This window comes from Puma concolor, chromosome A3 (genome assembly GCF_028749965.1).
Source record: "Puma concolor isolate L17-30 chromosome A3, mPumCon1.1.hap2, whole genome shotgun sequence".
Classification (NCBI taxonomy): Eukaryota; Metazoa; Chordata; class Mammalia; order Carnivora; family Felidae; genus Puma; species Puma concolor.
Window position 1 is genome coordinate 76,485,075 of NC_141669.1, and position 21,030 is coordinate 76,506,104.

The 21,030-nt window shown below is 47.6% G+C and overlaps 1 protein-coding gene and 1 pseudogene across 1 annotated transcript in view; one reads left to right on the forward strand and one right to left on the reverse strand.

Annotated features, from left to right (window-relative positions):
• Nucleotides 1–676: 676 nt before the first annotated feature.
• LOC147582545 (uncharacterized) lies at nucleotides 677–3,093 on the forward strand (annotated as a pseudogene).
• Nucleotides 3,094–17,245: 14,152 nt separating this feature from the next.
• Nucleotides 17,246–21,030, reverse strand: part of SIX3 (SIX homeobox 3) — a 37,219-nt gene continuing 33,434 nt past the window's right edge. Inside the window, exon 4 of the mRNA XM_086701194.1 lies at nucleotides 17,246–17,374. Within this exon, the coding sequence (XP_086557320.1) occupies nucleotides 17,246–17,374 (129 nt within the window). The remainder of the gene's footprint in view (nucleotides 17,375–21,030) is intronic.

Here is a 21,030-nt window from a genome sequence, read left to right on the forward strand (position 1 = left end):
TAAAATAATAAAATCTTCTTAAAAAGAAAGTCAAAGCAAGGGGGAGAAATTAAGACGTTTCCTGACAGAGTGAGTTTTGCTTTCTGACAATATCCTTAAGTACCACCTAAAGACCCTCAGCTTTGCAGTGAATACCAGGTTATGAAACCATGGCCCTCCTACCAGGGTGGAAAGAGACTCTGGGCCTCGGTTTCATCATTGCCTTGTGCTACCAGTTAACACTCCGCGCTCCTCACTATGAAAACCAGTGCCTGGGTGGCTCAGTCGGTTAAGCTTCTGACTTTGGCTCACGTCATGATCTCGCACTCTGTGAGTTTGAGCCCCGCATCAGGGTCTGTGCTGACAGCTCAGAGCCTGGAACCTACTTCAGATTCTGTGTGTCCCTCTCTTTCTGTCCCTCCCCTGCTCATACTGTCTCTCTCTCTCTCTCTCTAAAAAATCAATAAACATTTTTTAAAAATTTAGAGAAAAGCATATTATCTATCTCTCCTTTTTCACAGTCGAGAGAAAGTTTTCAGACGGTTGTGCAATGGACTGTCTTCCTTCATCTTCTGTTCCGGTGTGATGACTGACATTTGAAGCTAGAGGTTAGGAGGAGGAAGAGTTAGGGCTTTGAAGGAAAAGTATGAGCTAAAAGGTGGAAGTGCTCATTACACTGGGGAAGCAAATGAGTAAAATGTCAGAGAGAAGAAAAAAAACTTCTAAGGTAAAGGACAAATTATTGCATCTGGCCCCTTCTACAACCAGAGGGAGGCATACCATCTATGGAGCCTCTTTGAATTTTAGGCAACATATTCGTCATTTGGGTCTGTGATCTGGCCCATTTACTGAGTGTCTCGAAAAGGAGCTAGTTTTGAGTGGGGGTCACAACAGAAGAGGGCTCTGCAATAGGTCCAAGCTGCTGTGTAAGCTGCTCTGACACGGGCTTTGTGATCCAAAAGATCTAATGGTGCACAAAGTGTCGAGGGCAGACGAGGATGCCGTTTGGAAACTTTGGCGAGCTCCTTTAGGACAAGCGCAGCACAGGCCTTTAGGCATCTGGAGCGAAGCCCTGTCATCCTCTGCAGATAACTACTCTCCTTTTAAGAAACAGCTTTTGGCCTGCTACTGGGCCCTAGCTGAGACCCAACACTTAACCATGGGTGAAATCAAGTTCCCATGTGATCTGAGCTGCTGGTCATGACCTGGGTGTTACCTGACCCACCACGCCATAAAGATGGGCATACACTGCAGCATTCCATCATCAAATGGAGGTGGTATTATGACACGGGACCCGAACACATCCTGAAGGCGCAAGTAAGTTCCATGAAGAGGCAGCCCAAATGCCCACAGTCGCTACCCCTGCCACACTATCGGCTCTCTCCCAGCCCGCACCTACAGCTTCACGGGGAGTTCCCTCCAATCAGACGACGGAGAAAGAACTCAAGCTTAGCTCACAGATGGTTCTGCATGACGTGCAGGCACCACCTGAAAGCAGACAGCTGCGGCACTACAGCTCCTTTCTGAGCATCCCTGAAAGACGGAGGTAAGGGGAATCCTCCTTGCGGGCAGACCTTTGAGCGGTTCACCAGGTTGTTCCTTTTGCTTGGAAGGAAAAATGGCCAGACGTGTGATTAAATATCAATTCACAGGCTGTGGTCGATGGTTTGGCTAGACGGGATGACTTGGAAGGAACACAACTGGAAAACTGGTGACAGGGAAGTCTGGGAAAGAAGTATGTGGACAGACCTTTCAGCATGGGTGAAAACATCATGTGTCTCATGTCAAGGCCCCTGGAGGAGTGACCTCAACCAAGGAGGACCTGAATAATCAAGTGGATAGGATGACCTGTTCTGTGGATACCAGTCAGCCTCTCTTCTCAGCCATCTCTGTTCCCAATGGAACAGCCATCTCTGTTCCCTCCAATGGGCTCATGAACAAAGTGGCTGGGGCGGAGGAGGAAGGTTATGCATGGGTTCAGCAACATGGACTTCAACTCACCAAGGCAAGCCTGGCTACCGCCACCACTGAGTGTCCAATATGCCAGAAGCAGAGACCAAAACTGAATCTCTGATAGGGCACCATTCCCAGGGAATGGTTGATTACACTGGACCACTTCCATCATGGAAGGGGCAGGGTTCTTACTGGAATAGACACTCACTCTGGATATGGATTTGTCTTCCTTCAATGAAATCCTTTTGCCAAAACCACCATCCACAGACTTGTAGAATGCCTTATCTACTATCATAGTATTCCATATAGCATTGCTTCTGACCAAGAAACTCACCCCATGGCAAAAGAAGTGTAGCAATATGCCCATGCTCAAAGAATTCACTGATCTTATCAGATCCCCCACCATCCTGAAGCACCTGACTTGATAGAAAAATGGAATGGGCCTTTGAAGATTTAAAGCACCAGTTAGGTGGCAACACCTTGCAAGGCTGGGGCAAGGTTCTCCAGAAAGCTGTATATGCTCTGGATTAGCATCCAACATACAGCACTGTTTCTCCCGTAGCCAGAATTCAAAGGCCCGGGAAGCAAGAGGTAGGATGGGAGTGGCACCAGTCCCTATTATTATCCCTAGTGACCCACCAGCAAACATTTTGCTTCCTGTTCCCATGACAATATGCTCTGCTGGCCTAGAGGTCTCAGTTCCAGAAGGAGAAAGGTTCCCACTAGGAATCACAGCGATGATCCCGTTGAACTGGAAGTTGAGACTGCCACCTGCCCACTGTGGGCTTCTCATGCCTCTGAATCCACAGGCAAGGAGGACATTACTGTGCTGGCTGGGTGATTGGTCCTGACTACCGAGAGGAAATGGGACTGTACTCCACAGGGGAGGTAAGCTTGAGTGTGTCTGGAAAACAGGAAATCCCTTAGGGCATCTCTTAGCATTACCATGACCTGTGATTAAGGTCAGTGGAAAGCTACAGCAACCCAAATAAGGCAGGACTACTAATGGTCCAGACCCTTCAAGAACCACTGCCCCAGGTAAAGAAATACAACCAGCTGAGGTGCTTGCTGAAGGCAAAGGGAATCCAGAATGGATGGTGAAAGAAGGTAATTAAATACCAGCTACAGCCCTGTGATCAGTTACAGAAATTAAGACTATAATTATCAAGAGTATTTCCTCCTCATTTTGTTATGAATATATTTGTGGGTGTATATGTATACATTTTAAGTAAATATCTTTGGGTTTTTCCCTCTCTTATTCCCTAATTATGTAACATAAGATGTATTGACTTTATATCATAGTATTTAAGGATTGTTCATTTTACATCATCGTATTTAAGTTATGGGAAATCAAGAAGAGTAAACACCACTCAAGGGCTTTATCGCTCTTCTGGGGAAGGGGTTGCTGCATTTTCAGTGGTACTCTTGATAGGTCTATCATGTTTGGAGCTATGACCTTGTTATTGTTTTCATTTGTGGGGTAAGTTCAGTTGAAAGAGATGCAGGTTGACAAGGGGTGGACTCATGATGATCGATTTTATGTATCAACTCGACCAGGCCACGAGGTGGGCCGATACCTCATTAAACATTAGTTCTGGGTGTGTCTGTGATCGGCATTTGGGTCAGTAGACCAAATAAAGCATGCTGTCCTCTCCGATGTGAGTGGACATCATCCAATCTGTTCAGGGACCGAACGGAACAAAATGGAGAATAAACAGAGAATTCTCTCTCTCTCTATTGCATGAGCTGGGACACTGGTCTTCTGCCTTTGGCCTGGACTTATGCCATCAGCCTGGTTCTCAGGTCTCTGGACTTATTCTGGAGCTTACTATCAGTCCTCTGGCTGTAGACCTTTAGATGTGAACCAGAACATACACCATTGATTCTCCTGGTTCTCTGGCCTTCAGACTTGGGCTGGAACTATAACCACTGACTTCCCTGGGTCTCCAACTTACAGACAACAGATTGTGGAACTTCTCAGCCTCCATTATCATGAGTCAGTTTCTCATAATAAATTTCTTCATTATAAGGCCTCCCTTGCTTCTGTTTCTCTGGAGAACCCTGACTAATACACCTCCTACTGCCTCCCTAAGGTGAGCCCAATATAGGCTGAGTAGATGATCCAAGGGGGAAAATAAATAAGGAAAGAATTATTTTTCACACTTGTTAGTACTTTGTATGCTTGACAGGCTACTAGTATTTTCTTTCTGGTAATGGACTCTGCCATCCCACCTCAGCACATAGGACTAGTGGCTGCCCTCTTTATTCTGTCTCCACGTCTTTTTTTTTTTTTTTAATGTTTTTATTATTTATTTTTGAGAGAGAGAGACAGAGCATGAGTGGGGGAAGGCAGAGAGAGAAGGAGACTCAGAGTCTCAAGCATGCTCCAGGCTCTGAGCTGTCAGCGCAGACCCCCACAAAGAAGAGTAAATACCACCCACGAACTGTGAGATCATGAAGTCGGACACTTAACAGACGGGGCTACCCAGGCGCTCCCCCCCCTTTTATTTTTTTGAGAGAGAGAAAGAACAAGTAGGGATGGGGAGGGGGGCAGAGGGGGAGAGAGAGAGAGAGAGAGAGAGAGAGAGAGAGAAAGAGAGAGAGAATCTCAAGCAGGATCCACGCTCAGTGTGGAGCCCGACGCGGGACTCCATTCCACGACCTTGGGTTCATGACCTGAGCCAAAATCAAGAGTCAGACGCTCAACTGACTGAGTCACCCAGGTGCCCCCTCTACATCTTTCTTAATAATAGAAACTGAAATTCGTGGCTGGGCACACGGCTGCCCAGAATAAAGACTTGTGTTTTCCAGCCTCCCTTGCAGATAGGTGTACCGTGTAACTAAGCTTTGACTAATGAATGCAATTGGAAGTGTTGTATGCAAATTTCTGGAAGTGTTCTTAAAGGAAAAGGATTCCTTCCTTTTCCCTTCCTCCTTCCTGCTGACAGGAATATAGACATGATGGTGGAGCTGCTACGGCCACCTTGGACCGTGAGGCAGCATACTAAAGTTGGTGGAAAAGCCAGGCAAAAGAAGTCTGAATTTTATGACTTTGGAGTAGCTATTCCAGCCCTAGACTTTCTTTTCCTCACTGCCCTAATGTAAAAGAAAAATAAGCCCCCATTTTATTTAAAGCCCTTGGGTTTTCTGGCACATGCAGTTGTATCTAACGAATGTTAATTACCTTTTTAAATTCGGAGTATAATCTTCCTGCCTGGAACCTACCCTGTGGCCCTTTTATGTACGTGATTTGCATTTATTCTTTCAATATTTCTCTGACGTGTAGTATTAAGTCTGACCATTCCTAGTTCACAAAGGTATGGTAAACTTGCACACTTCCATTTAAAGTACTGCCTAAGGCAATGAACTCAGCGTAGCTGAGAAGTTGTACCTCCTCGTTCCCCAGCGCATGCTGTCCCCACCAGAGGGTACCGTGCAGAGGTAAGTTACAGCATAGCCCAGGCCCCCGCCCCTCCCCCGAGAGAAGCAAGTTCCCTGTGCTTGCTTCCCTTCGGCAGCGCATATGCTAAAATGGAAACAGTGCAGAGCAAGTCCTCAGCCACTCAGATCCCTAGATACATTTGCCCGGACTCAGGAAGCTACCAGAGATGTTTCCACTTTTAGTCAGGCTGGCACTCTCAGGAAGAGTCCAGAGGCAGACAGAGAGAGGAAAAACTCTGTAGGTGTTTCTTAATAGCTGTGCAGGATAATGAGCTATTGGAAGCCAGAGAGAATGGACTTTATCCCCTTCCCAGCCTATGGGATCAGTACCCAAACTATTTTACCTCATGGCTCACCTGGGCTACTTAGGCGGTTCAGCATCCAACTTCTGCTCAGGTCATGATCTTGTGGTTCCTGAGTTCGAGCCCCAGACTGGGCTTGTTGCTCTCAGCCTGTCAGCTCAGAGCCCGCTTTGGATCCTCTGTTCCCCTGTGTCTGCCCCTCCCCCACTTGTGTTCTCTCAAAAATAAATATACGTGTGTGTGTGTGTGTGTGTGTGTGTGTGTGTGTGTGTATGAACTATTTTACCTTGTGTAAATGCTCTGGAAGATCATGGTGAAATCTCTAGATGACACGCTGCTCTCCTAGAGGGTGAAGGACTTGAGAAGATGAGAACAAGTCCAGGAAGACCTCGCAAAGACACATGAGTGGGCAGAGCAGTGACAGGTAAACTGAGGCAAGCAGCTGGCAGCCCGGAGCCAAATAGCCTACATTTGTGGGCTGGGGAGCTGAAGGTGAAGGCACAGGGTTTATTGTTAATTGCTCTTCAACGACATTAACCAATGAGCTGGTGTAGTCAGGGTCAGTGCGATTCAGCTGCCCACTATCAATCAAGAGTCTAGGTTGTGTCAGGCATCATACCCAGAGCTAGTTTGCAAATACATGCAAGATGCACGCCCTGTTTTCATGGGGTACGTGGTCCAGATGCCGCCAGGAAGGGGTCTTGAAATATTCTCCTTCCTCGCTTTCTGGTACATTGTTCTGCTTGGATTATTTGTTTAGTTTTGCAATCTAAAGATTGTTTGCAAATCCTTTGGAGCTTCTTGACCATTTGGGGATGGGCAAATTTTTGAAACTAGATATGATCATCCCGGCACTCAAACATTTCTGTTATACAAGGAATACAAATGCTTGAGGGTGTTGATGACAATTCTTTTGGGGCACATCCAATGTTCTCTTGCAGTTTCTTGAATACAGCAGGTAACGTATTTCCACCTGGAACTTGACCTGAAGATGGGTACCAGCCTCAATTTATATATGAAATGTTAGTAACACTTTATTTCAAATTTTATAAATAAAATTAAAACATGAAAGTTATTTTCTTGTCTCACCTCCAAAGGGTCATTTCGTGGATGGGGTCCTAGATCCAAGGTATTTCGGAAGGCGGTCTTGAAATTTGAAAAAAGGGTTTTGAGTAGAGAAGGAAGGACTAGATTTAGTCAGCACAGAGTGCGAGGCAGATCTAGAGAAGCTAATGTCAATTCCATAAGTGTGGTGGTTTCAAAACACTGGCAACTTTTTTTACGCCTCTTCCAATGAGAGACAGAATTTATCTCCCTTCCCCTAGAAACCCGGGCAAGTCTCTGGCTACTTTGATCAACCAGATATGGTAGAAAGGGCATTATGTGGGGCGTCTGAGTGGCTCAGTCGATTAAGCAACCAACTTCCACTCGGGTCATGATCTCACAGTCCATGGGTTCAAGCCCCGCATCCGGCTCTGTGTTGACAGCTCAGAGCCGGGAACCTGCTTCGGATTCTGTGTCTCTCTCTCTCTCTACCCCTTCCCCACTTGTGCTCTGTCTCTGTCTCCCTCTGTCAAAGTAAATAAATATTAAATAAACAAATAAATAAATAAATAAATAAATAAATAAATAAATTTTTAAAAAGAAAAAAAGAAAAGGCATTATGTGATTTCCAAGATTAGGTGACACAAGGCCATGAAGCTTCCACCTTGATCACTGAACATGCACTTCTGGAGCCCTGGGCCTTCAGATCAGAAACCCTGAGGCCATGGGCTGGAGCACAAGGAGACGCTCTGCTTGGCAGGCCCAGCCCAGCCTTCCGGCCTTCCTGCTAAGGAGCCAGACACCCAAGAGAAACTCAGACCCTCCAGATCAGCTCATCGGCCAGCTCACTGCCACTGCCACTGTGTGACCTCTGAACAGAAGAATCAGCCAGACAAGGGAATTCCTGACACACAAAGTTGTGAGATACAAGAACTTGGAAATATGGTTGCTTTATTTATTTTTTAATGTTTATTTATTTTGAGAGAGAGAGAGAGCATGAAAGGGGGAGAGGCAGAGAGAGAGGGAGACACAGAATCCAAAGCAGGCTCCAGGCTCTGAGCTGTCGGCACAGGGCCCAATGTGGGGCTCAAACCCACAAACTATGAGACCATTACCTGAGCTGAAGTCGGACGCCCAACCGACTGAGCCACCCAGGTGCCCTGAAATATGGTTGTTTTAAATCACTAAACATGGGGGTAGTTGTTATGCCGCAGAGGATAACCAGACAATAAGGAAAGAGTTTCTCAAAAAGCAGAGTTCTGGAACAGTGGGACAGACTGCCTTGGGAGGGAGTGATGGCAGGTAGTATTTGATAAGAGCTGGACAGGTGTTAGCCAACGGTGGGTGGGAGGTGGCTATGCTGTCATGGAAGATGCTGAAGTCAGGTGACACAACTAGGTCCTACCCCTAAGTAGCTGTGAGTCTTTGGGCAAATCACTTTACTGTGCATCTCACGGGCCTGTACCGAGCATTGAAATGGATGCAAACACCACCTGCAAACTGCAAGGGACCCTGCTTCCCTCCGGTTGTCACATTGCAGAAGGGAATCCTGCACTGGGTGAACAATTGGATTAGGTGAATTAACCTTGAGATTCTAGAAAAAGGGAGGCAGTCCTACTTCACGGAGTAGTGTCACTTATAGGTCAGGATTTCATCTTTCCAAAGACTGCTCAGAATTAAATGCAGGGTTCTCCCTGCTGCTTCCCCAGCCTCTGCGATGTGAGTGGCAGCCGGGCAAGAGATCTATTTATTAGGTTGAAAATATAAGCAAATTTTAGAAGCCCTAGATACGGATGGCAAATCTCTATAGAAGGAGGCCGGGGGTGTTTGGGAAAAGCCCCAGAATCTGAGGGCGATAGACAGCATAATTATGATTTGCCCAAATTCCTTCAGTGCCCCTGGTCTAGAAGGCCAATCGCCAAGTGTTTCTGACAAGTGTGTTTATGATGTTCAGTTAAAGAAACAGAAATAGCGCGGGTCCTGGGAGGTATTCTCAAATACTGAGAAGGGGAGTCCCAGGTGGTGACGCACATCCCTAGACTGCAAACTCAGAAACTGCCCGCCCCGGCGCGCCGGAATCTCCGAAGGTAAAGTTATGGCGCCACCTGCTGGAGAAACAGAGACGGGATTCCCTCCCGTCGTTTTCTCCCTAACATTTAGCCCTACAGCTCAATCTTTAAGCTCCGCCCTAAAGACCCAAGACCTGGCGGGAACCACCTCCCAGCCAGATGGGAAACCACTATCCTGCTTATCAATAGGTCTTCAGCTTTTCAAAGCCTGTGCTTTGGGGATTGGAGAATCGGAATGTGATAAGCCTAGCAGTCTTTCCCAAAGGAGGCTGGGAGAGTCTGTATAGGGCCAGAGGAGAGGTGGGGGGCCCTGAGATTGCTCTGCCTGCAGATCAGCAGCCCTCCCTGACCCCACCCCCACCCCCACCCCCACCCCCACTCCCCCACCCCCGTCGTCCCCTGCCAGCTCACCATGGTGAGAGGCCTCTTCCCAGAGCTTTCTGGAAGAGCGCTGCTGTACCTCTGAGGGAAGAGGCACGGACAGGTAAGAGATGGCACACAAGTGAGCCTACAGAGATCCAAACACTGATGAATTTGCCCGTACCCCATTCTGTGTGGACTGACTCTAAAAGGCTCTGTAATGACCCAATAATGGCCAGGAGATGCTGTGAAAATGGCTCCCTCCTCCAGGGATCATTAGAAAGCTATTAAGGGTGTCTAATTATTTCCTAGTGCTAATAAAGGTGCTAATAAGCCAGGCAAGTTTTCCCACTTTTATGGAGATAATTAGAAGGCAATTACTTTTTATGTACAAAAAGGACTGAAACCTTAGCTACTGTCTCTGCAGCTGGATTTTGTTCTGCACCCGTGACAGAAGCTGGTCTGTAGCACTTCAACATGCATTAACAAGAGTCTTGGGTTTTTAAACTCCATACTACCAGTCTACCTCAATAAAAGGTTAGTCTGAAGGAAGCAGAGAGAGAAAATAGAGGTAATCTATCATCCTCTAGGACTTTGGGGTAAGGGGCCATCTTGGTTGTACATTCTACTTCAGGAATTGTGTCCCAACTAGCTCTCAGACAGTGGTTCTCAAATTTGGGCACACATCCGAACCGTCTGGAAGCTTGCTCAAACATTGCTGGGTCCCACCCTAGAGTTTCTGACTCGCCAAACCTGGGGAAGGGGGTGAGAATTTACATTTCTTTTCTTTTTTCATTTTTATTTATTTTGAGAGAGAGAGAGAGAGTCCCAAGCAGGCTCTGTAGTGTCCAAGCAGAGCCTGACCCTGGGCTCGAACCCACGAACCATGAGATCACGACCTGAGCGGAAACCAAGAGTTGGCCACTTAACGGACTGAGCCACCCAGGCGCCCGGAGAATTTACCTTTCTAATAGATTCCCAGGTGAAAAACACTGCTCTACAACAAGTGTTTCTGACTTGGAGTCCTCAGATACCCCCTCTGACTCCCTCCCTGCCAAGAGATTAATGGGTAGGATTCAAAAGTATACTTGACTTTGCAGGGGGGGTGGGGTGGGGAATGACATCTTTATCTTCACTAACTTCCAACTGAAATTCAGCTTTTTCTTAAGTTATGAATGCAGGCCTTCAACCACAGCAGTATTAGCAGTGATAACAGACATTTTCCAATCCTGTTACATCTATAACAGGTATCTTCCAGAATCATCTGTGCACATCACTCCTTCAAAACTCCAATGGTTATTAGTCCTGTCAGTAGATTTTATTATGTAATCCAGAATTGGAAAAGCACATACATTACTATATCACTACTTTCAAAAATATTTTGATAACTGTATTTCAAAATGATTGGTTTCCTTTGAGGGCCTCTGTACTTTCTTTTATGCATCTGTTAATGTTACTCAGGCTGCCCAGGGAGGAGAGGGAAGGGAGGTGGGGCCCATAGCACACACACACAAAGGTAAAAACTTTGTTCTTAGGAGGTGAAATTAATCCTCAAGGAGAATTCAGAGGCTGCTTCAAGGGAAAAATCTGAAAGGAGTGATGTTAGTGCTTGTATGGGCAAGGAGGAGGGTGGACAGGGAGGTGTCCTAGAGGCAGAGGAATGGATAAGATGGCAGGTTGTCAGCTGGCAAAGTGAAACTTCGCGTAGCAAATCGTCCCTAGAATTCAAGTCTTCCTAGATTGTTTCTTAGCCAGAAGGTGTCTGGGACTTGCTTTGCTTTTTTTTATCTCTTCCCCTCTCCGTTGTATGTTGAGACAAATCTCCCAACTGTGGCTTTGAGTACAACCCCCGTGCCTCTCTGCATCATCCCTCTTCTCAAACCACGCACCCTTTCTGACTCCAGAGAAACACACTGAAGCTTTGTTTAAGAACATGCATATCTCGATGTCCTGCACTCAGGTGCTTGACTCCTTTTTATTTGCTCTGTGTCCTTAGGCAAAGTCTCCTATCCTTTCTGGGCTCAGGATCAACCCATCTAGTAGTCAGAAGGCTATTTCCATTTTCCTGAGTGCTCCAGGTGGGGAGGATGGGGAGTTCTCTTAAAGTCTGAGAAGAGGATGGCTCCTGCCATGCCCAAGATTCACAGAGCTCTGACGCAGCCTCTTTCTCATCCATCCGCCCATCCTTGATGCCTGCCTTAGAAACAGAGGACATGACCCCTCGGCCTTGAGGACGGGAGAGACAGACTTCTACAAAAAATGACAGCATGTCGAGGTAAGTGCTGTCCGGGACGTCTGCAAAAACACTCCAGGTGCAGGTAAGCAAGTGACTAATTCTCCCTGGAGCGGGGCAGCTGGGCTGAGACATGGGTTGCACCCTGGCTGCACATGGCGGGCTGAAGGAAAGGAGGATGGGGGTGACATTTTGGGGGTGATCTTCCATTAACCAAACTGGGGCATTTAGGAGGGAAGCAGGTTTGCAACAAAGGATAAAAGGAAGAATAAAATAAAATAAAATAAAATTAAATTAAATTAAATTAAATTAGATAAAATAAAATAAATAAGATAAAATAAAATAAATAAATAAAATAAATAAAATAAAATAAAATAAATAAGATAAAATAAAATAAATAAATTAAATAAATAAAATAAATAAAATAAAATAAATAAAATAAAATAAAATAAATAAGATAAAATAAAATTAATAAAATAAAATAAAATAAATAAGACAAAATAAATAAAATTAAATAAAATTAAATAAATAAGGTAAAATAAAATAAATAAAATAAAATAAAATAAATTAAATTAATAAAATTAAAAAATAAAATAAAATAAAATAAAAATGCACTCCAGGTATCAGAAATCAGAAGTCAGAGCTAGAAAGCCACAGCCCACAGGTACCTGAACCCCAGGCCCCCCCAAGGCATTCCTGGGGAAAGAATGTGCCGGAGGATAATGAGAAACAAGGCAACAATTATGATTGTTATTTATTGAGCACCTTTGAAGTGCTAAGAGCTTGCTCAGTGTTTTGCTTTGTTATTTAGTCCTCATGACAAACCCATGAGGTTTGCTCTCATCTTACAGAGAGGACACTGAGGCTCAGAAGGCGTGTGCACCCAGCCCCCAGTCACCTCCACAATGTGCCCAAGCCCTGCTGTGGTGCCCTATGAGCACCCGTGGGACCCCTCAGGAGATCCCTGCAGCTCCAGCTACTGGCCGCAGGGCCAAAAACCGCCATGAGCTAAATGGCCCCTTTGCTATCTCCTCCCAAACTGGCTTCAACCTCAGCAGCTGCATCAGTGAGAAAAAGGCCACCTAGTCAGAAAGAACCAGAAGCAGCAGTACAAGAGTCTCAGCCTGGGAACCAGGGTGGGCACCCAGCAGGCCCAGGCTGTAGGCCCACACCCACCTCAGCTGGCCAGCGGGGTGGAAGCCGCCAACAAGCAGGGCAGGGGGGCAGGGGGGCAGGGCGGCAGCCAGAGAGAGGAGGCCTCCTGCCCACTGGAGCCAACCTGGCAAGTCTGACCCCAATTCAACTTATTCAGACCCTCTTCTTACTCAACTGTGGAATCACATGTCCTTGCCAGGACCCCGACTCACCAGTGAGGGGGGTGGGAAGGAAGCGGAGGGCAGAGGAGCAGAGAGGAACCTCAACATCCTCTCTTTCTGCCTTTCTCCTGTTGACTTGGTGGGTTCAGTAGCCAATCCCAAGACGCCAACATCCACCCCACCTCCACACCCAGGCAGGAATCTTCCGGGGCGTGTGCAGGACTTATCTCTGACTTCCTCTGAGCTTTCCTGGCCCCACACCAGGTCAGAGGGACAAGCCCCAGACATGCCAAACACAGAGCTGAACGCCAGGCATCAAACAGGTCAGCTGGTTCCAGGGTCCCTGAGGGGCCAGACTGAGGGGCTCTAGCCCCACCCAGCCTGGAGACAAGCTAAGCCAGAGCTGAAGGCTGCCGAGGGGCACATGATCCAGGTCCCCACAGCCAGTAGCTTCTCTCTGGCTTCCCGCACTCTGGCTCAGAGTGCCCGTTCTCTGGGCAAACCTGAGAACCTAAGGACTGCCCTCTCTCTCCCCCCTGCCTCTTCCCCTCGGTTGGGGGAACATTCTAGAAGTGAGATGGCAGCAGCTCGTGCTCACCCCAGGCTTTCATCAGAAGTTCTAACACCTTGACTTCCCCTGACCTCAGTCTCCCCATCTGTGAAGTGGAACTAAGGTCAAATGGGTTAATTCCCAGAAAGAGTCCAGCATAGGGGCGCCTGGGTGGCTCAATCTGTTAAGCAGCTTCGGCTCAGGTCATGATATCACGGTTCGTGGGCTCAAGCCCCGCATTGGGTCTGTGCTGATAGCTCGGCAGAGCCTGGAGCCTGCTTCAGATTCTGTGTCTCCATCTCGTTCTCCCCTCCCCTGCTCGTGCTCTGTCTCCCTCTGTCTCTCAAAGATAAATAAACATTTAAAAAATTAAAAAAAAAAAGAGAGTCCAGCATAGATGGAGCTGACTCAACAGTAGCTGGCACTGGTGTCTTTCTCGTCCTCCCCACACCCTCCCTCAGCACCGCATCTGCCCTTGGGACTAGGAGCAGAGCTCTGAGCAAACCAGGCAAACCTGTAGCTGCTGTGAGGCTGGGAGCTCATGTTCAGGTCTGGGCACAGGCGTTCTAGAACAAGTTTCAAAAGCCTGGATGTTCACCCTCAGGGTGACTGGATACTGGCCTCCAATATATAAAGGGCACCGCCCTGGGAGAAAAGGGAGCCGCCCCATCCTGAGGACCCCCAAGGGTTAGCTAATGGACCCCCCCTGGAGGGTGCTATGGGGAGAGAGTCTTGATTCAGGAAGGAAGAGTTCTTCAGAGGCAAATCCAGGGAAGCTGCGGGCTGGCTTCCGTGGTGATGTGTTCTCAGTCATCTAGGTGTTCAAGCAGAGAGGCTGGTGACTCCAAGAGGGTTTGGGACTGGAAGAGGGAATAGAGTAAGTGACCTTACACCTCCTCTAATGTGGAGCTGCCGGGTCTGTTAAAATAGGTGACTGCTGAGGCGAATGGTACGAGAGGGGCTTTTCACCCCAAATCTGTGTCCATTGCTGATGCCTGCCATCCTTCACTGCAGATTCCTCACTTGGGGCTAAGACACTCTCCTTTACAAACTGCCAGGCTCTCTAGCTGGCATCCCAGTGATTCCTCAGGTCCTGGTGAAGTTCTGATAGGGGGGTAGGGGGGTGCGGAGAGGACAGGGCACATTTGTGTTATGTCAACTTTTCTAAGGAGTCAAAAGAAAACCCTTCCGTGGTTTTAAAGAATATCAAGTATAAGCCCACTACTAGAGTGGATACCACACGTTTTCTTTCCCATTTTATTCAGTTTTATTGATTCATGCAGTTAAAAACAAGGCACATTAAACATACCGTCTTATTGCTCTATACATGCCTGCAGCTCCTTCTATATATTAGGAGTAATAAATAATGGTTCTGAAACACCAAGGCAGTTGTACAAATGACAGCCCAGGGGTGCCTGGGTGGCTCAATCGGTTAGGCGTCTGACTTTGGCTCACATCATGATCTCGTGGTTCATGGGTTCAAGCCCCGTGTGGGGCTCTGTGCTGACAGCTTGGAGCCTGGAGCCGGCTTTGGGTTCTGTGCCTCCCTCTCTCTGTGCCCCTCCCCTGATGGCACTCTCTTTCTCTCTCTCAAAAATAAATAAGGGGTGCCTGGGTGGCTCAGTCGGTTGAGCGTCCGACTTCAGCTCAGGTCACAATCTCACAGTCCGTGGGTTCGAGCCCCGCGTCGGGCTCTGTGCTGACAGCTCAGAGCCTGGAGCCTGCTTCAGATTCTGTGTCTCCCTCTCTCTCTGCCCCTCCCCTGCTCATGCTCTGTCTCTCTCTGTCTCAAAAATAAATTTTAAAACATTTAAAAAAATTTTTTTAAATAAATAAATAAAAGCGGGGCGCCTGGGTGGCGCAGTCGGTTAAGCGTCCGACTTCAGCCAGGTCACGATCTCGCGGTCCGTGAGTTCGAGCCCTGCGTCAGGCTCTGGGCTGATGGCTCGGAGCCTGGAGCCTGTTTCCGATTCTGTGTCTCCCTCTCTCTCTGCCCCTCCCCCGTTCATGCTCTGTCTCTCTCTGTCCCCCAAAAAATAAATAAACGTTGAAAAAAAAATTAAAAAAAAAATAATAAATAAATAAAAGCATTAAAAATTAAAAAAAAAAAAAATGACAGCCCAGCCTCAAACATAGTATTTAACAGTCCAATCTAGAACAATAACCCAACAAAATACATGGAAATGCCACCTATGAAAACGTGCAGTGTGCACATCCACTCCAGCACTGGCCTCATACTGGATAGTCTTTAAAAACACAATAGGGCGTTTTAACTCCCTATAGAGGGTTGACATAATACAAAACAGTGCAGATTATGGTGTCATTAGAGACCCAAGTTCCCACGGTGCCCTGGAGCAGTTCTCCATTTGATAGAAACACAGTGCGTGTTGTGGGGGCAGAGGGAGAAGCCATTTGGGCAACATGTAAATACACACTCTGGACCCAAACCCATGCTCATAGCAGGATTATTCACAGCAGCCAAAAGATGGAGATGACCCAAGTGTTCATCGATGGATGACCGGATAAACAAAACATGGCGTATGCATACAATGGAATATTGTTCAGCCTTAAAAAAGAATGAAATTCTGATACAGGCTACACCATGGATGAAACCTGAACACATCATGCTCAGTGAAATAAGACAGACACAAAAGAACAAATATTGTCTGATTCCACTCACACAGGATCCCTACAATAGCCAGACTCACGGAGACACAATGTAGGATGTTGGTTGCTGAGGGATTGAAGGAGGGAGGAATAGGGAGTTTATTTAATTATTTAATGGGTACAGAGATTCATTGGGGGCATGAGAAAGTTCTGGAGATGGATGGTGATGATGTACTCTGAATGTGCTTAATGCCACTGAACTGTAGGTCTAAAAATGATGAAAATGGTAAATCACATCTTATTATATTTTACCACAGTAAACACACACACACACACACACACACACACACACTGGAGGTTAGGGTTCAGAGTGACTCCGTGAAGAAGGCTGTGGGTCCTGTTTCCAAAGACACAGCCTGCTAACCCTTTGCCATCAACAAGTGTCTGTCCACTGCCTCCCAATGCCTTGGGGTGGTGGCTGGGACCCAGGCTTTGTGCTGATGGGAAAAGAGATACTAGTAGGCCTGAGGGTAACCCAGCAAGAGATCCAGGATAAGCACTTGGCATGCCAGGGGCTGTGAGGAAATAGCCAGCAGCCCCACTCAGTACCATGCCCAGGGACGTGGAGTGATACCAGCCTGGCAGCAGTGATGGCTGACTGGAACATGCAGTTGACAGGTGCCCGTGGGGACAGCACAGGAAGCTGGAGAAGGGGCAACAATCCCAAAGTACCCTCCCACTAGGGAAGGGCCTTCAGTGTCCAAAGAAGCATCTTGTGGACAATGCAAGGTGCAGAAGTCCCATGGAGGTGGGGCTGAGAGGACACACTCTTCCGGGCCTTCGATAGTAGGATTATCCGGCACCCCATCACCCCTTCACTGAGCAGCAGGCTTTGCCCCACGACCCAGGAGGACAGAGCAGGGAGGCTGCTTCTGAATCAGTACGAGGAAGAAATGTCTAGAACCTTGGGAGGTGATGAGTTCCCTATTATCAGAGGTGTTCTGAGATAAGCTGTCCTCTGCAGACTCGTAGCCCTCTGTACCCTGAACTTCTCGGTTAATAAAGGGGGCAGGAGCTCCCCAGAAGAGGAGGTTTTGTCTGAAGCAGTGGCTGTGGCTTTTTCAGAGAAGCCACTAATCCTCGCGGGGAGCCTATCTGGCCCAGGGCACTGGATAATCCCAAACTGCCATTCTGGGGTTTGCTTTCATCCTGGAGCCTGGCACAAGGGGCAGGGCAGTACAGCCGTTTCAACACTTCCTGGCAACGGTGCCGGGCAGAGGCAGACAGTCTGGCTCCCTGTGCCTTTGCCCTTAATTCCAGCGGGGGGAGGGAGGGCGGCAGGAGGATGGCACAGGGGAGGAGATGTCACCCTCACCCTCTTAAGGACCGCTTCAGAGCTGTGGGGGGAAGGAGAGGACTTGGCTCCCAGGATATGGCAGATATGGAGGTACAGCCCATGACACAGGTGGATGGTCCTGGGCCGCATGCGATGACATTCTTTGCTTTTGGCAGCCTCTAACCTTTGGAAAGAGGGATGAACTCTACAGAGAGAGCTACATTTTTAGGAAATTTTTGAGAGGACAATGCAGAGCGGAAGACTTGGACGATACCCCACGGTGAGATTTAAGATGGGATTGGCAAAGGAATCTTTTCGAGCAGAGGGAATTTTCTGGCATTTTTCTGTCCCAGCCCTCTGCCTGTCCCTCCTGGGAGCCCATCTGGCCTACAGCACAAGCACCAGACAGCACTTCCTGGGTGGAAGGTGTGTGTATCGTTGAGGGTCCAAATCGAGCCACACTCACATCAGAACCACCTCCAGGGCATGTTGAAAATTCTGACTTACCTGTCAAGATGCCGCTGAGAATTGTCTCTAGTAAAGACACAGGATTCCATAACAAATGGATGAACTCAGGAACAAGAGCCAGGAAGGGAAATCACTGTCCTGGCTGGAGTTTTTGGTCTACAGGGTTAACGGTCCGGTGGCAGTGAAAGGACTCTATGTACCAGGTTCATGGGCATCCCACATGGGACAGGTAGTGTGCCCTGTGCCAGCTGCTGAGGAGATATGGATGAGAGAGTGTGGCACACAGCTTCATGAAACAGTCCGCAAACCGTCTGATGATTTATCGAATTGTCTGGGTCCTCAAAATGGCCCTGTGAGCCACCACTCCCGGGCCCAGCATACAACCACGCACCAGCCAAACTCCAGGAGTGGCCTCGGTGGGGAATCAGTGACTCCAGGGACCCTTCTCCATCCTCCCCCAGAAACTTAGCCCTGCATTCTTTCAGCAGCTCCTCTGTGTCCACACCAATAGGGTCATCTGCGGCTGGGTTATGCCCCAAGCTGCTGAGTGTTTAGAGAACCCAGCAGGGGCTGTCTCCTCCTAGCGACAGGCTGACAGGTGGATAGGAGCAGGGAGCTCGTGAGATGTCACATCAGAGGATGTGCAGGTCTGTTTTGTTCACATCTCTGGGGCAGGCTTGCCAGAGAACCCGATCCCCAGGTCAGAGATGAAGGTCAAAAGGGGTCCAAGGGGGAGCCTGGGTGGGTGGCTCAGTCCGTTGAGTGTGTGACTTCAGCTCAGGTCATGATCTTGCAGTTCCGTGAGCTCGAGCCCCATATCAGGCTCTCAGCATGGAGCCCGCTTTGGATTCTCTGTCTTCCTCTCTCTGCCTTTCCCCCGCTCACATATGTGCATGTTCGTTCTCTCTCTCTCTCTGTCTCTCTCTCTCTTTCTCTCTCAATCTCTCTCTCTCTCACACACACACACACATACACACACACATACACACAAGTAAATATTTTTTAAAAATTTTTAAAGAGGTTCAAGAAGTCATTTTGAGACCTCACGCATGAGCAGGATTGTGTCCTCCTCCCACAGTGGGGAGCGCTCGAGGGTTGGAGCCAATGGAAGGGTCCCCCCCCCACTAAACCTGGGGTCCTTTCCCCAGAATAGTTTTAATCTGGTAGTTGTGTATCAACAACCCCTCGCCATCAGATTCTGATTGACTGTAGATTCTTCTTAATGACGATCTGATTAACCAAGGGCTCATTTCTCTACCTGGCCTTCCATTTTCCTCCTCTCCCCCAGTGCTCACATACTACTGCTCATCCAATAATTCAGGTATCTATCATTTGCTGAGTTCTTACTATGTGCCAACCTCTGCTAAACCCTGCACATGTGTTACTTGACTTTCATCCCGACACCTTTCTTCACAGATACACTTCTTTGACTTCCAGGACAACCCCCTGTTGGTTTTCTTCCTATCTCCCTGCTCACTCCTTCTCAGCCTCTTTGGTTCTTCCTCTTCTCCCTGACCCATAACAGTTGGAGTGCTCGGGGCATCTTGTTTCTTTCCTTTTCTCCATCTACTCTCTTCCTTGGTGAGGTCATCCCACCCCATGGCCTTAAACATCCGTATAGAAAATGCCAACTCCAACCCACCCAGACCATCCTTGGATTCCTACCTGTATATCCTACTGCCTGCTCAACCTCTTTACCTGGAAGGTTCATAGACACTAAGACTCAACATGTCTAAACCAAGTTCTTGATCACCTCCCTCCACACCCCGAATATGCCCCACCTTTAGCCTTCCCAGTCTCCGTGAATGGGACCTCTCACCTTCTAGTTACTCAGAACCCTCCTAGGGCTCCCACTGCCCTCGAGTACAAGCCAGCTCTCTACAGCAGCTGTATGGCCTGCCAGGGCCAGCACTGCCCCCAGCACCACTTCTGTGACCACCTCTCCAAATGCTCCCCACTCAAATCACACTGGCCTCCTTGCTGTCCTTCATACAAGGCAGACCTCTGGGCCTCAACCTTGGCTGTTCTCTCTTCCTGGAACACATTTCTTCCAGATGTTTACCTGACTCACCTCCTACAAGCCAGCCCACTTCTCACTTTCTCACTGAAGTCTAGGCTGACAACCTTCTTTTTTGCCATGCCTTGCCCCTACCCCATTCTTTCTGGCTCTCTTCCCTTGTCTTACTCTTTTTGTTCCTATAGCCATGTCACCTTCAAACACACTATATGTTTACTAATTTATAATATTTATTTATTTTGGTCCATCTCCCTTAACACGAGGACAAAGACCCTTGACTATCTTTGTCCACTGATACAGCCCAAGTTCCTAGAACAATACCTGCCACGCAGTCGATGTTCAATAAACACTGTTGAATAATTGCTATAAGCTGAATCTCCTCCAGGCCAGTTTGAAAAGCTTCACAAGCTGCATATCAAACACAATGATAAGTATGTCCATAATGTTACCAGTCTCACATTATTTCTTGCTTAAAATTTTTTGCCTATAGAAATTAATAAATTAACACATTTATTTATTTATTTATTTATTTATTTATTTATTTTTATTTATGCTCATTTATGTTGGAGAGAAAGAGAGAGAGAGAGGGACAGAGTACAAGTGGGAGAGGGGCAGAGAGAGAAGGCAACACAGAATCTGAAGCGGGCTTCAGGCTCTGAGCTGTCAGCACAGAGCCTGACATGGGGCTCGAACTCATGGACCATGAGATCATGACCTGAGCTGAAGTTGGACACCCAATGACTAAGCCACCCAGGCACCCCAAAATTAATGCATTTAATTTATAATTATCTTCAATGTCTCCATCATTGGGCATACTTGGAAAATCTTAGGAAGTATGAGACTGCAGTCTAAAATTTAGTCTCAGGGCACCGAGGTGATTCAGTCGGTTAGGCATCCACGATCTCACAGTTCCTGGGTTCGAGCCCCATGTCGGGCTCTGTGCTGACAGTTCAGAGCCTGGAACCTGCTTCAGATTCCGTGCCTCCCTCTCTCTCTCTGCCCCTCCCCCACTTGTGCTCTGTCTCTCTCTGTCTTTCAAAAATAAATATTTTTAAAAATTTAAGTTAAATAAATAAATAAATAAATAAAATTTGGTGTCAAGCCATGTAACCTTGACTCTAGAGAACCTGAAATCCTGAACAACCTTCTGATATCCAAATAGCTCACTCTTCAGTCTCTGTGAGGCCTTCCAGGCAGCTCTCCTTGGGTTCTCAGAGGCCCAGACTCACAATTAAGACTCTTATCATGTTCATTTCCACATGCATTTGCTCTGCAAGCACTGGTTTCTGATGAGAGCTCATGACTCTCTACTCTGAGTCAAAAGAACCCCACCAACCCTTTCTCCAAGCTCCAGT